General features: G+C 31.1%; 1 protein-coding gene across 2 annotated transcripts; it reads right to left on the bottom strand.

Moving 5' to 3' along the window:
* Positions 1 to 1,967: 1,967 nt before the first annotated feature.
* Positions 1,968 to 9,269, bottom strand: LOC108346060 (uncharacterized). 2 transcript variants are annotated; one of them, XM_017585000.2, is made up of 7 exons: positions 9,058 to 9,269; positions 4,376 to 6,460; positions 3,686 to 3,771; positions 2,974 to 3,333; positions 2,660 to 2,881; positions 2,452 to 2,576; positions 1,968 to 2,346 (listed from the first exon to the last, which is right to left on the bottom strand). In XM_017585000.2, the coding sequence occupies exons 1-7, from the start codon at positions 9,058 to 9,060 to the stop codon at positions 2,279 to 2,281; spliced, it is 2,949 nt and encodes a 982-aa protein (XP_017440489.1). In that variant the 5' UTR covers positions 9,061 to 9,269; the 3' UTR covers positions 1,968 to 2,278. The 2 variants fall into 2 exon arrangements, with proteins under 2 accessions (XP_017440489.1, XP_017440492.1); XM_017585003.2 differs by having other exon boundaries at positions 2,974 to 3,096.
* Positions 9,270 to 13,786: the final 4,517 nt, after the last annotated feature.

Genomic DNA, 13,786 nt, shown 5'->3' with positions numbered 1-13,786 from the left:
ATGCATTAATTGCTTATAGATAGTTAAATATAGACTTGTCAATTTGATACATCTTATATAGTTTGACCCTAACACACGTCAGTTGGGACTAGAAAAAGTCAGTTGGAACTAGAAAAAATCATAAGACCAAAAAGTCTCCAATTAAAAAGCTCATGAGATCAAAATATTTACAAAAATCCATGGAATCAAAATATCTATAAAAGTCTTATGGGTCAAGACCAACCTATTGGTCTTCTTTTTAGAATAAAATATTCATTTTGAATACAAGAAAAAATAAAACCAATTCTTAATTTGTTGCAAATCTAAGTATTCTTAATTCGTCAAAGAGTTATATATAAACATTTTAATAAGACTAATATAGATTTTGTAAGATATTTCAATATATTTGGTTGCTTGTTTATGTAGGAAAATTACACACTAACTTGAAATCATTGACTCGCTAAACATATTTATTTTTTCTTAAATGACTAAACATATTTTTAAAGTATATAAAATAATCATTTAATTTTGTTATACAAAAAATTAATCTAGATTTAAATTAAAATTAAATAAGACATCTCAATTTGAAAGTTTAAAATAATGAATTTATGAATAATAAGTTTACAAATTTTTTTTTTATATTGTTTTTTTTAATCTATGACTTAAATTTATACTTAAATTCTATCAATTATTTATTTTTCTTTAATAATATATATATATATATATATATTATTTAGTAATTATAAAAACTATAGTGTAAATTTTATTAAAATTAATCTAATATTCTCACATTTTGATTCCATCTTTTTTTTGTCATGTTTAGAATTTTATCACAATATATGTACTATTTTATTAAATACTATAAGTTTTCTTCTTTAAGAAATTGATAAAATTAATTAATAAATTATAGTCAATAACTGTATTAAATTATATATTATGTATTTTATTTAATAACATAATAATAAGTATAATATAAAAATATGATTTAAATATAATAAAAAGACAACATATTAAACTATATAATAAAATATATAATTTTATATGTAGACATAAATGTTATTGTTTATGAGAGTTAATTAAAATTTTGTAATAAGACCAAACTCACCTTAAGCCTCACCATAACTCACTTGAGAGAGACTTTGGAAATTGGAATTTTTTTTTCTTTTTGTCTCCATTTGAAGGAGCCTCCGAAAAGAGAATTTTCAAGGATGGGTTAAGATTGATCAATAGACCATGATAAACTTGACACCTCTAATTAAATATGACTAGAGCATAAGCTCAATGAAAATTTTCAAAATTGAAATTAATATAATCTTAAGCTCATCAATGTCACAAAATGTTGAATTATTTAACGAATTTCTCGATTACAATTTTGTAAGAAAATAACCACATGGTAGTTTTATTATTAATGTTTTGCATCTGGAAGAAACAAGTTTTTGCCATAACTTTTTGTATTTTGTTTGTCTGCTATTAGTGAATATTAATAATGTAAGATGAGATGGATAGATGAGATAATAAATATAAGACGTCTTTTTAATTTTTCTTCAAATTGTAATAATGCTTGTTATTTAAAATTAAATTATTTCTATTATTTTTATTATTTATTGTTTTGGGATGAAAGATTGATGTCAACCTTCCAAAATCAAATAAGTTGTCCAAAGATCCAAAAGTTGTATTTAACTACAAATGATATCTACAAAAATATACTCCCATATTGAAGTTAACTTATGGTCGACAGTGTTTACCATAAATATAAATTTCTTGTTTCTTTGTCTCAAACTTATATTTACAAATTTTGAAATTAACATTTTTTTATCTCAAACTTATATTTACAAATTTTAAAATTAACATTTAATTAACAATGGCCTAATTACAATCCAATTGTAACCAATTACACTTTACCACAAAGTCAGTTGACATTAAAGTTAATTACCATTTACTAATCAGTTAAGTTTCCCAACCATTCCGTCCCGAAGGTGGCTTCCTCATAGATTTCAATGTGATCGATATACATTTATATACCAAATTAAGAAAAACTTATACAGATAGCCCTTATAACTTTGTTATGGGCCAACGGCTAATAACTAAAATCTAAAACACCAGTTCTATCAAACAGAGCAAAGAAACAGGTACTGACTATCAAAATGTACTAATTCGCATCAATAAATCGATGGGTATAGACACTGAGAATCAATGATTGACAGAACATGAACTAGCAGAAGTCCTCAAAGTCTTTGGCAGACTCGGTTTCTGAAGAGTTAAGGGCTAGTGCCCACTGGTAACCTCTCCACACACCGCATCATTTGTATTGTGTGAAGTTCTTTTTTGCTCTGAAGACCCCCCACAAGTAGTATTTTTCTTGAAATCCTGTAAAACAAGAAATTCAATAGAATCACTATACAATTTCGTTTTACGAACAATAAATTTGGAGTGTGCCATTGAAAAGAGTTCTATGAAATATAAATGACTCACTTCGGCATTGGATAGGGAGTAACACGGAAGGAAAAATTAGAAGATCTGCATTTTCAACCACAGCTCTTATGGCGAGGTCACCGGACATCATGTGATCAACCAGCTTGTCATAGGACCTCTCAACACTGTAAAAGTATGACAGATTTAATAGTTAATACTGAATTAAAGAGAGAAGAATGAGATCATGTTAGTTTATCTTTAAAATCACCTTTCAGTGTCAGGAAAGAAATAAAGAGCAATGCTATCATCATTTGGACCACAATTCATGAAGGACTTCGGCCACACCGCAGTTCTTGAGAGCAAGTCTGGGCAAAGAACATCAGGGAAAAGTTTTGTCTCCTCCAAAACTTTGGAACATGCTAAAGTGGACATATGGGCTAAAAGCCCAAGAACCGTATGAATACTAGGGCAGGAGAGGCGCAGACTTCCCCTATTGGCCAGAAATTTAACTTTAGACAACGGTTCATCATAGAAGCTAGAAAAACTATCCGCTTCTAAAAGGGTAAAAAACAAATTTCTTACCTCCAGACTGGATCTGCAATAGGATGTGGAACAGTCAGAATCATAGACCCCTCAGTATTATTAGCTTCATCTTTTGGAGCTGGTTGACACTCTTTCCCAAACTCTTCCTTTTCAGTGTTGTTACTGCATTGAGACAGCCCATGATGAGACAAGCTATTATTGTCAGATAACAGTGCCATTGTTTTAGCTTCCATATTTTGTAGCCCTTGCTTGTTCTTTACTCTCTCACTGCTATTTTGAGATGAAATATTTGCTGAGTTTAGAGAGACATTTTTTGCAGATGTATCTACTACCTCGGGCTCACAATCACAAAACCAATTAACATCAGCGGTAAAAATCACAGGCCCATCTAAACAATATCTGAAAAGGGTGTTGAGAAGTATAATGTCAATATATATGTATTTACGAACGTAAAACTATAACTTCAAGTACATACAAAATAAAAGCTTCCGGGGCTTGAAAGGAAGTTCATGATATTAATACAATTGTATCATACAATATACCACATGCATTTTGACACAGGTTCAAGATAAAAATACCATGCATGTGCATCACTTCAATATTCTATGGACTCAGCACCTAAAATGGGAATACTCCCTCCTTACTGTTGACAAAAAATTTAAGAATGTCCCTCTGGGACATCAGAAGTCACAACATCCGAGTCAAGCACAACAATAAAGATTGCTAAAAGTACATTTTGACATAAAAGTACCTATGAATGGCATAAACCTGACACTTCTTGCAAAAGACAAGTGTCTCTTGAAAGCCTACATCGCCACAATTAAGACAAACAGCCAACTGCAACAAAATTTGTACAGAATTTACTTCAATGATGTTTTACAAAAGCAAATGTAAATTTGAAAAGAAACACTTTCACCACAAATTACTGTAACAAATGCATGCAAGCAGAAACTAGTTGGTTTTTGTGTTAACAGAAAAGATTATCTCAAAATGATAATCAGAGTTATAAACTTGCCACATCTAGTGCATCAATATTCTTCATAAATAACATGATAAAAAGAATTGTAATTTATGTCATTTTATGAAGATGAGAGTTGAAACCTTAAAAGGTCTAATCCTTAAAACCCAACCCAACCACAGGTAAACCATCCAGAGGTTTTGATAACAACAAATATTCTAAGTGTTATGTACTTTATACTATCTGAACACTCTAATATATGTTCTTGTGACAGCTAAAGGTTACACTAAACCTTACAAAATCTTATATACTTGGTATAATTAGATCTGTAGAAAGTCTAATGGAGGATTTTATCCCCCCCGGGCAGATCATTCAACAAGTCTAAATTAATCATAATGGGCAGGTCACGCATAACCATCTTGTTACAGTAATAGTAATGCTCATAACTTAGTTCACTAACACCACGTTTCACATAGAGAAAACCTGAGACTGCTGAGTGGTCCCTGACTGATGCATGATAATATCCATCTTTTGTTCATGATTAGAACATCCATCCGCAGAGTGGCTGATAGCATGATGACATGAAGGAGAATTGAACTCTGCTAGAACTGATGGCACCAGCTGATTGTTTTTCTCATCAACACAATTATGGCTCTCAGAATCACTTGTGCGTTCTGATGACTGAGATTCTGTTTCAATATGTACAACATGTTCAATTTGAGGTTCAGAACTTGATCTTGCTGCTGTTGATGGCTGATAATTTGTTTTCAAAGTGAGATTATCAATCTCTGGAAATTCTTTGCTTCCTAACACAGATGTCTGTAAAACATGTTGAGTTTGAGGTTCAAAATTAGATGCCACGTCCAGGGATGGTGCAAATACCTGAGATGTCATAAACCCTTCTGATGGTACTATTGCCATTGTGGCAGAATCAGAACCCATATCTTCAGCTTGGATTTTAATATTAGAATCTGCAGGGGCATGTGATTGATCAGTCACTTCTAAATTTCGATATTTAATCTCATAATGCTCATTGCCCTCTAATACAGGTGCCTTCAATGATGAAATGTGTTGAACTTGTGGCTCAAGACTTGACTCCACTAAAAGTGTTGGTGCAATTATGTGAGATGCCACAGGCCCAGGCAGCGCTGCTAATGCTGGTACTGAGTTTTGTACAGGAAATTCTACAGATTTTAATTGGGAATTGATATTGACTTTTGATGATTCCATGGGTCTTCTTAACCCATTGCTCTTCTTTATGTGTTTACCTGTTTTGGCTCTTCTGCTCTTCCGCTCCGAAATACTAGCCTCAGAACTCATATTTGTTAACGTGTGCTGTTTTATTTCAGTTATCTGAACTGTCTTAGATTGAACTACCAAATTCTTATGAGAATTTGAAATTTTCCCATTTGAACTCCCTAATCTCTGTTGTAGTTTCAACTCTCTTTGATCTCTCAACATTCTTTGATGTCTCTTTCCTTTGTTATGTATTTCTAAAGTCTTTGTTCTGAAAGGGGGCAGTAGATGAACCTCACAAATTTTACAGTATCCCATTTTTGATGATTCTATTACTTTTGCTGCCGAATCAGAAGACAAAGCTTTAGGTTGGGTGTTAATATTTGAAGACGAAGCCGCATGTGGATGATTTCTTGTTTCTACAGTAGGATTTGGAATCTCATTACCTTCCCATACTTGTGTTTGAAGAGTTAAGATACGCTGATGTACAAATTTGAAACTTGATCCCTCTACAGGTAATGAGGTAATCACAGGAGATGTCACAGATGGGTGCGGTGCAGATACAGGAATTTGGATGGGAGATATTACAGAAGCTGACCGAGAATTAGTATCAAGTTTTGATGATTCCATGGGCCTTCTTGCTCCATCATTTGTCTTCATGTATTTACCAGTTTTGGCTCCATCGATCTTACGTTTGAAATTATAACTCTGTGCACTTGTGTCATCCCTGGGTTTCCCATGGGCTGGAACTTCAGGTTTAACCCCACCCTGTGTGCTAGTATTATTCCTAGGTTTCCCATCAGCCGGAACTTCAGGAGTAACCCCTTTATCTTTCCGCACATAATTCTTATGCTTGGCAGCAGTAGCTTCAGAAATCACTTTTATTTCTGCGCATCCATTTTCCCCAGATTTCAGAATTCTCTTAGGTTGACCTGCTAAATCCACTTGAGAATTTGGAATCTGCCCATTTGATATTCTTCGTGTATCAGTTTCCTCGCGTAGCTTCAACATTCTTTGATGTTTCTTTCCAAGATTATGTTCTTCAATACTTTTGTAACCAGACAACTTAACATCACAAATTTTACAATTTAGCCTTGGTTGTGGCCGGTGTAATGGTCCAAGAGCAGGAATAGTTGGTTCAGGAGTATGATGAGGCACATATTTACCACCAGCAGAGTGCAAATCCCAACCATTACGAGGTACATATGTACCACCACCATGGTGGAAATCCCTACCATGATGAGGAACTTGACCATAGTAGTTAAACTGGCTCTGACCCCAATCTCTAAATGATATATCGTCCCAGTTATTTCCATATGGAAACCTCCCATTCTGCAAATAAACATTCAAACATAAAGCAGTTAAATTGATATTTGCTAAAGCATTCAAGTATGAAATTATGAAAATTAGAGACAATACACAAACATTCTTAGGTCACCTGTTAGGACATGGAAGGTATATGAGAGGAGAAAAGTGAGGAAGAGTACTTAACTGCTAAACAGTTAAGTGGGGCGAGAAAAGGGTCTTTATAAAAGGACCTCTTTTATTGTTTTCAGTAGACAGTTTTGACCTTTGAATTGTAGACCGGTTCAGACCTGGTGAAGGAGGTTAAGCTCCTGGATTCTTTTCCCAGTTGTATTCTTGATTCTTTGATATGAATACAGTTCGTTTCATTACCATTTCTTGTTGTGAGTTTTACTAAAGTGTGTGAGTGAGGTAGAGAGTTAGGTTTCTTACCCAGATTCCTAACATCACCACAGATTTAGTAGCCAGACAGAACACACTAATTACATCATCACCTGGAGTTGCTTGCAATAAGGATCAAGCCATTGAACCATTGGACCAATCCAACAACTCAACCAGACTAAATCAAACAAAACATATTAGACTTTCAACCAAATCTCAGTTTTGAAAACATTCAGTTTCAATAAGAAAAAAGGTTGAAAAAAATTATCATAATCGCCTTAATTGGGGTCCCAACAATAACACTGTAAAATTTACCAACATGTTTATTTATATATCACTTTAGATAAATTTGGTGTTGCATAAATTTTATAAAATGAAACACGTGGTAGCACAATCACTTCACTATTTCTATCGAGACGGAAAAAACTGTCCAGGCTTATCAATTTTAATTACCCAACAATATACATGTTTCTAGCCTCTCATACATCATAAACAAGTGGTTCTAAAATTCAGCACATGTCACAATTAAAAAAATATACACATCCTAAGCCAAACCAAATATAACTTCTAACTAGCATCATACACCCGTCAACTCTCCAAACAAAATGCTCCTCCCTGACTAATCTGCTATGAATGTAAAACTCTAGACATGGTTGATACGGCATTCAGAAATTGTGAAAATTCTAACAAATTTAAAATGCTTCATAACAAATTTAAAATGCTCTAGACAAGTGTTTATAGAACAGTTGCTACGAAACTAAAACTCTTGATATGTTCCTCTACACCCACCATAGTAATCCTCTTCCTCATAGTGTTATGAAGGGCCAATTTTGCAAGGAAAACAACAATCTCCAAGGCACAAACCTCCTCGGTCATTTTTTTATTAAAAAAAATTCAAATATTCAAAGGTTAAATATATTTAGTTCCTAAACTTGGATACAAATTGAAATTCGTCACTTTTCTCTCTCCCATGAATGGTTCTTTTAACCCAATTTTAACCTTTTTTACATGTTAAACAATGTTTCATATTGACATTTGAACCGGAACGTATCAAATGGTATAAGCAACTCAAATGTCAACATGGAACATCATTTAACATGTAAAAAAATTAACATTGTTAAGTTAAAAGGATTATATCCATTCATTTTTAAAGTTTGAGGATCAAAATGTATCTAAGTTTGATATAGGAAAGAATTCCAATTTCACATTTAAGTTTAGAAACTAAAAACATAGTTAACCCAATATTTAACCACCAATATTTATCTCATACTGTCCAAAAAAAGTGCTTTGGCTATGCCCACCCAGCCCAAGATGAGACAAATATTTACACCAGCCTTGCATCTTAGCAATGTTATCGATTGTGGATCATGAAAATATATATGTATAAAATATATATGTATAACATTTATATAACAAGAAGTCTCTTAGCGGTTGAAATATAAAATATATACATCAACTATATATGTATAACATATATGTTGTATGCAAATAAAAATAAAAATGCATAAACATTTTTAATAGAGATAACACGCAGGATGCATGCGACAACCACGATACCATAGCAGCTGCAATAGTGAACACAATCGCAATGGTGGATCAAGGACTTCCTCGATGTAATGGCTCTATAGTGCCGCTATAATGGCTACTCAACAAAACGGCTTCCTATAAACACTAGGCTCATATAACAATATACAATTTATCAGTGTCCACTTAACAAACTACACATGACATCACAAAGCACAGTGCTAATTCTACAAATATATCAAATTGATCTCCACAGTTGTGAACAAATTTTTAAAATGTCTTGAAAAGAAAAAAAAACAAAAACAAGAACGACACAAGAAATTGTTAAAACAAAGCTATATCATATATTGACCTCTTCCATCCCATTTCCACACCCTTTTTCTGCCAAATCTTGTCTACATTTTTAATAAATCAATTGTCAATTCCATCTCTTTCACGCCCTTCCTCTGTTCTTTCGTTCATTATATGTCCTCCAAGCCCCCACAAAATGGGGTAACATTAACTATTTTCCCATAAAAGAAAAATTTTGAAGGAATTCTACCACACACCAAACACCTATCAAACCATGTAGCATGGAAATTCAAAACTACACACCCACAAAAGCAATTTTTCAAAGCCGACACAGTAATAAAAAGTCTATGAGCGCACAAGCAAAAGGATGGGAAAAACCAAGGGGAAAATAAAAGTACGAAAAGAAATAAATTTAAAAACAAACTAACCATGTTATCAATTTTTCAAGAACGACGATGCGAAGAATATTGCAGAAAGAGTGGAATCAGAGGGCAATAACAGAGAGTATCAAGTAGAAGCAACGCGTTCAGGATTTGCAAGGCGCCAAAATTCGAAGAGAAGAAACTGGGAAGTGAAAAGGAAAGTTAAGCCGTCGTTCTTGTGCACAGTGGTTTAGAAGAGTTGAGAATTTTAAAAAACAGTGAAATTATTAGGATTATTAGAAAATGAAAAAGAACCTTGTTACTTATTTTATACTCTCATTTAACAATCTTAAATATTAATATTTTATTTTACAGTTATTTATATCTTGTTATTAATTAAATATAATATTTTATTATTAAAATATTGTATTACACCATCATTTAACAATCTTAAATAGTATTATTTTATTTGCCTTTTTTTATCTTTTATTTTATTAATTAAATATAACATTTTATTATTAAAAGGGAGCTAATTTAAAATTCGGAAAATCAAAATTTTATTAAATTAATTTGGCATTTACTTAGAAAATTTGATTCAATAACCAAACTTAAGATACTGTATGTTCTGTATTTTTACAAATGCTTGGATATATATTATTTGTAAACGAACCTAGAATATATTTAAAAGATCCTTTTAAAATTGTATATAAATGACCTAACGGAAATTCAGAAAACAAAAATTTTATTAGATTAGATCTGATAAAATAGCATATGTATATTTACATTTTGATTATATTAAAATAAAGACATGATTTTATAATTTTAATGAGTAGTTAATTAAAAAATAGAAAAATAATATAATTTAATATATATATATATATAATTTTGTAAAAATAACATTATTTCAAATAAATTTTAATTATTTTAAAATAAAAATAAAGTTACTCATTTATTTATTTTATAATAAATAAATAAGGTATTATTTTATTAAAAGAAAAAATTATTCAAATATCACATCAAAAAGTTATAAAATATCTTTATCTTTTTTTATATGTACGTAATAGTAAAATAAAAAAAAATAAATTTTAAATTACTCTTAATCAAATATATATTGTATATTTGAGTGGCTATAACTTTTATATTCCTCAATTCAATCTACCATCAAGTAATGATGGAATTTTAATTATTTTAACCAATTTATCTCTGCAAAAATTGTTTAATTTTTAATCAGTCGATTTTGTCATGGTTTGAATTGACGTGATCTTTATTTTATATTATCATTATTTAATATTTCAAAAATAAAGATGTTGTATTTAAAGTTTAAATCTATCATAAATTCAATTATTTTTAATTTTAATTATATCTATTAAAAATTTGAGTGTTTAAATCTTTTATATTTATTATAATGATTTGATTTTCTAGTTCAAGTACAGCACTATGAATATGAATACGAATATAAACGAAATTATAATTATTTTTAGTCTAATATTTAATTTAAGAAAATAAAGTAATGTCATCGTTACCGATTTAGGGATGAAAATATACAATCACACGAAGTGAACAAGTAAAATTAGAGAATTACCATGAAGCATATTTCACCAAATTACTTCAGTATTTTGTAGATTTTCCATAATTATTGTGTAAATGGAAATTTACGTGCTTAATGCAACATATCGATTTCTCATACAGGTTATTAAAAATCGATAAAATTCAAAATTTATCCTAGCACAGAAATGCGAATGTACTTAAACAAAACCTTATCCAATTACATTATTTTAAATAATAAAATAATAAATAAAATCTTAACTTGTAACACAAAATAGCTTTAAATGAATCCTAAGGTTATTCTCATCCTCTCTCGAGTCAATCATATCTCTAGAATATTGGTAATATTATTTTTTCACGTAGAACACATTATACGATCATCGCCGATAATTTCATTCACAAACACAAACATGTATGGGATAAGCTATTGATAAAACAATCATAACAACAAGATACACACATACTAATTATATCAACAATAATCAAACACATAAGAAGATACATATCTTCTAATTATACTAACCATAATCAAACACACAATAACATCTCTAACCCTTGATGTCATCACTAACATCTCACACATAGACCCTTGGTCTATCTACTCATTAGCACTCATGCTAACTACTTACTATAACTATTATAGTAACACCACTATCAACATAATATAACATGGAGCATCTCAAGTACCATGATCATCATCATAGATACACCATCATGACTATCACAATCATGAACAACACAATGAGCATCACCATACCATAATATCATAGTGAAAAAAATCCATCTCCCTCTTATACCCTACCTCACTGATTGTAGTCGCTCCTAGAGTCCACCTGTAGCCTCCGCTACAGGACATATGTAATCTCTCCTATAGATCATCTCCTTCCAATGCACACAAGGCAAAAGGAAACACATATCCGCATATAGAACCAAGATTTACGAGGTACAACAAGTAGATTTATCATCAACTCTCATGCTCATCAATCAGATACTCAGGTACATCCCAACACTCACTCATGCTTCACTCTCAACCACAAGTCAAACTGACCCTAAACATAACCACTAACCTCAATCTCTGATTGTCATCATGTTCCACAGCTCCTTAGGCTTGGTTCACATCCATTCTTCATCAAATTTGTCATTTTTTACCAAAAAACATTATGATAATCGATTTTCACTTAAGATAATTGATTGTCTCAGTGAAATTTCCCTAGAAACATCACGAAGGAAGGGATAATCGATTATTCCTAAAACCATACTTAAAACCAATGCTTAGATAATCAATTATAACTAATGATAATCAATTATTTCTGAATCGAAACACATCCTAGACATTATTCAAGCATTCAAACATACATACATCAACCCTAGATCACGTGGAAATGTAGTTAACACATCATACATGCATTCAAGCATCACATGCACATGTAAACATACTCAAACACATGTACATCACTTGAATCATCTAGATCCAATCATTAACATGTTATACCCCTAGTAATAGGGTACAAAAGAGTCTCCGATAAAAACACCAAATAGGATTTTCAACCAGCCACAATAACTAAGCTTAATGCTTACAAATGAGAACCAAGAAAATGAAAAATTTCCAAAATAGAGCTACTGATGTGAGGCTATTTTCTTCCAAACTAGATATCTGATTAATAATCCGAACGGTTAGAATGAAAAACTATACGTTTGGAACCCATTGTCCAAAAGTCAACTCAATCCAACAATAAACAACTTCACAACGATGAAAACACCAGGGCAGATTTTATGAAATTCTCCAAAATAGAGCTTTTGATGCGAGGTTGTTTTCTCCCAAACTAGATCTTTGATTGATGATCCCAACGGTCAAAATAAAGAACCATACGTCTGGAACCCACTGTCCAAAAATCATTCTATCCAACGGTGAACAACTTCATTAACACCAGTGCAGGTTTTATTATATGCGGGAATGACTTCTTCTCTTCCTTTCTCACTTGGCTTTTCCCTCTCTTCAAATGATTCTAATGTGCCTTACTAATCTGACTCGTCTCCACTAAAACAAAGTGAGAGAAAATGGTCCACATTATTTATCCTATTCTCCACATAGGAAGGGAATCCAATAACCTAATCCTTACAACATATATTTGCATGAAAACCCCCAAGCATCACCATTTTGTTCTCCCTTAGTATCAAACCCTTTGTTCGGATAACCCAACAAAACATACATAATACATTCATAGGAAAAACTCATCACAAATATTACATAAATCTCATGCTCATTCATACACAAACTCTTACCCAACAATAACCACATATAATTATAATCATATACACATGTATCAAAACAAGGATTACCAATGAGGATAATTAAGAACACATATAACATACAACAATCAACAAACAAATGTAAGCTTCCACATACTTTGGCCAATCATATGACTTTATCTAAAATCCTAAAACATCATCAATCTTCCTTTACACTAAGACTTTCTCGTCTCTCTCTCTTCTTCTCCCAAAACGCCAATCTCCTATCTTCCTCTGTTTTCTCTATTTGATTTAGAATTTCTAGGATTTCTAAACACCAAATCACCCCTTAATTAATTTCTACATCAATTAAATAAAGGTAAAATACCCTTCTTCTCCAAGGTAAAAATATAAAAATAAAGAAATAACATAACAATTATGTTCTAACAAAAATATACACTCAAGAACACTAATTTCCAAACAAAAACTCAAAATCTCAAAACTACTTTATTTTTAAAACCCTTATTTTCCTACATATTACACTTAATATCTGTTTATATTTATTTTATAATAATAAAATATAAATTTTTTGTTATAATGACTATTAAAGTAAAAATAATATTAATTAATTAAAAATTCAAAAGAATAATTATAAAAATAAATAATTTTTGTAATCTTGTTTTTAAATATTTTTATTTATTTTTATAAGTATTTATTTATTATAAGTAATTATTTGGCTTAATTGCTTACTTGGTCTTTATGTTAAGTGAATTTTTTCAGGTTAGTACCCGATTTTAAAAGTATATACATTGGGTCCCAAATTTGTAAAAATGTATGAATCCCGTCACTTCCCTTAAATTGGCAGAAACGGAATTAACTATGTATTGACGTGGCTATGAAATCAGTACTGTTTCTTCTCTCTCATATGCATTTCCTGACATATCCCAACTTTTTCTCTCTCTTCTATACAAACTAACTTTAATTTTATAAAGTCAATCTTATTTTTTCTTAAAAACATTTC

Source organism: Vigna angularis, chromosome 8, assembly GCF_016808095.1.
Source record: "Vigna angularis cultivar LongXiaoDou No.4 chromosome 8, ASM1680809v1, whole genome shotgun sequence".
Taxonomy (NCBI): domain Eukaryota; kingdom Viridiplantae; phylum Streptophyta; class Magnoliopsida; order Fabales; family Fabaceae; genus Vigna; species Vigna angularis.
The sequence above is the reverse complement of the archived record's forward strand: the minus strand, read 5'-3'. Positions and strand labels throughout refer to the sequence as shown.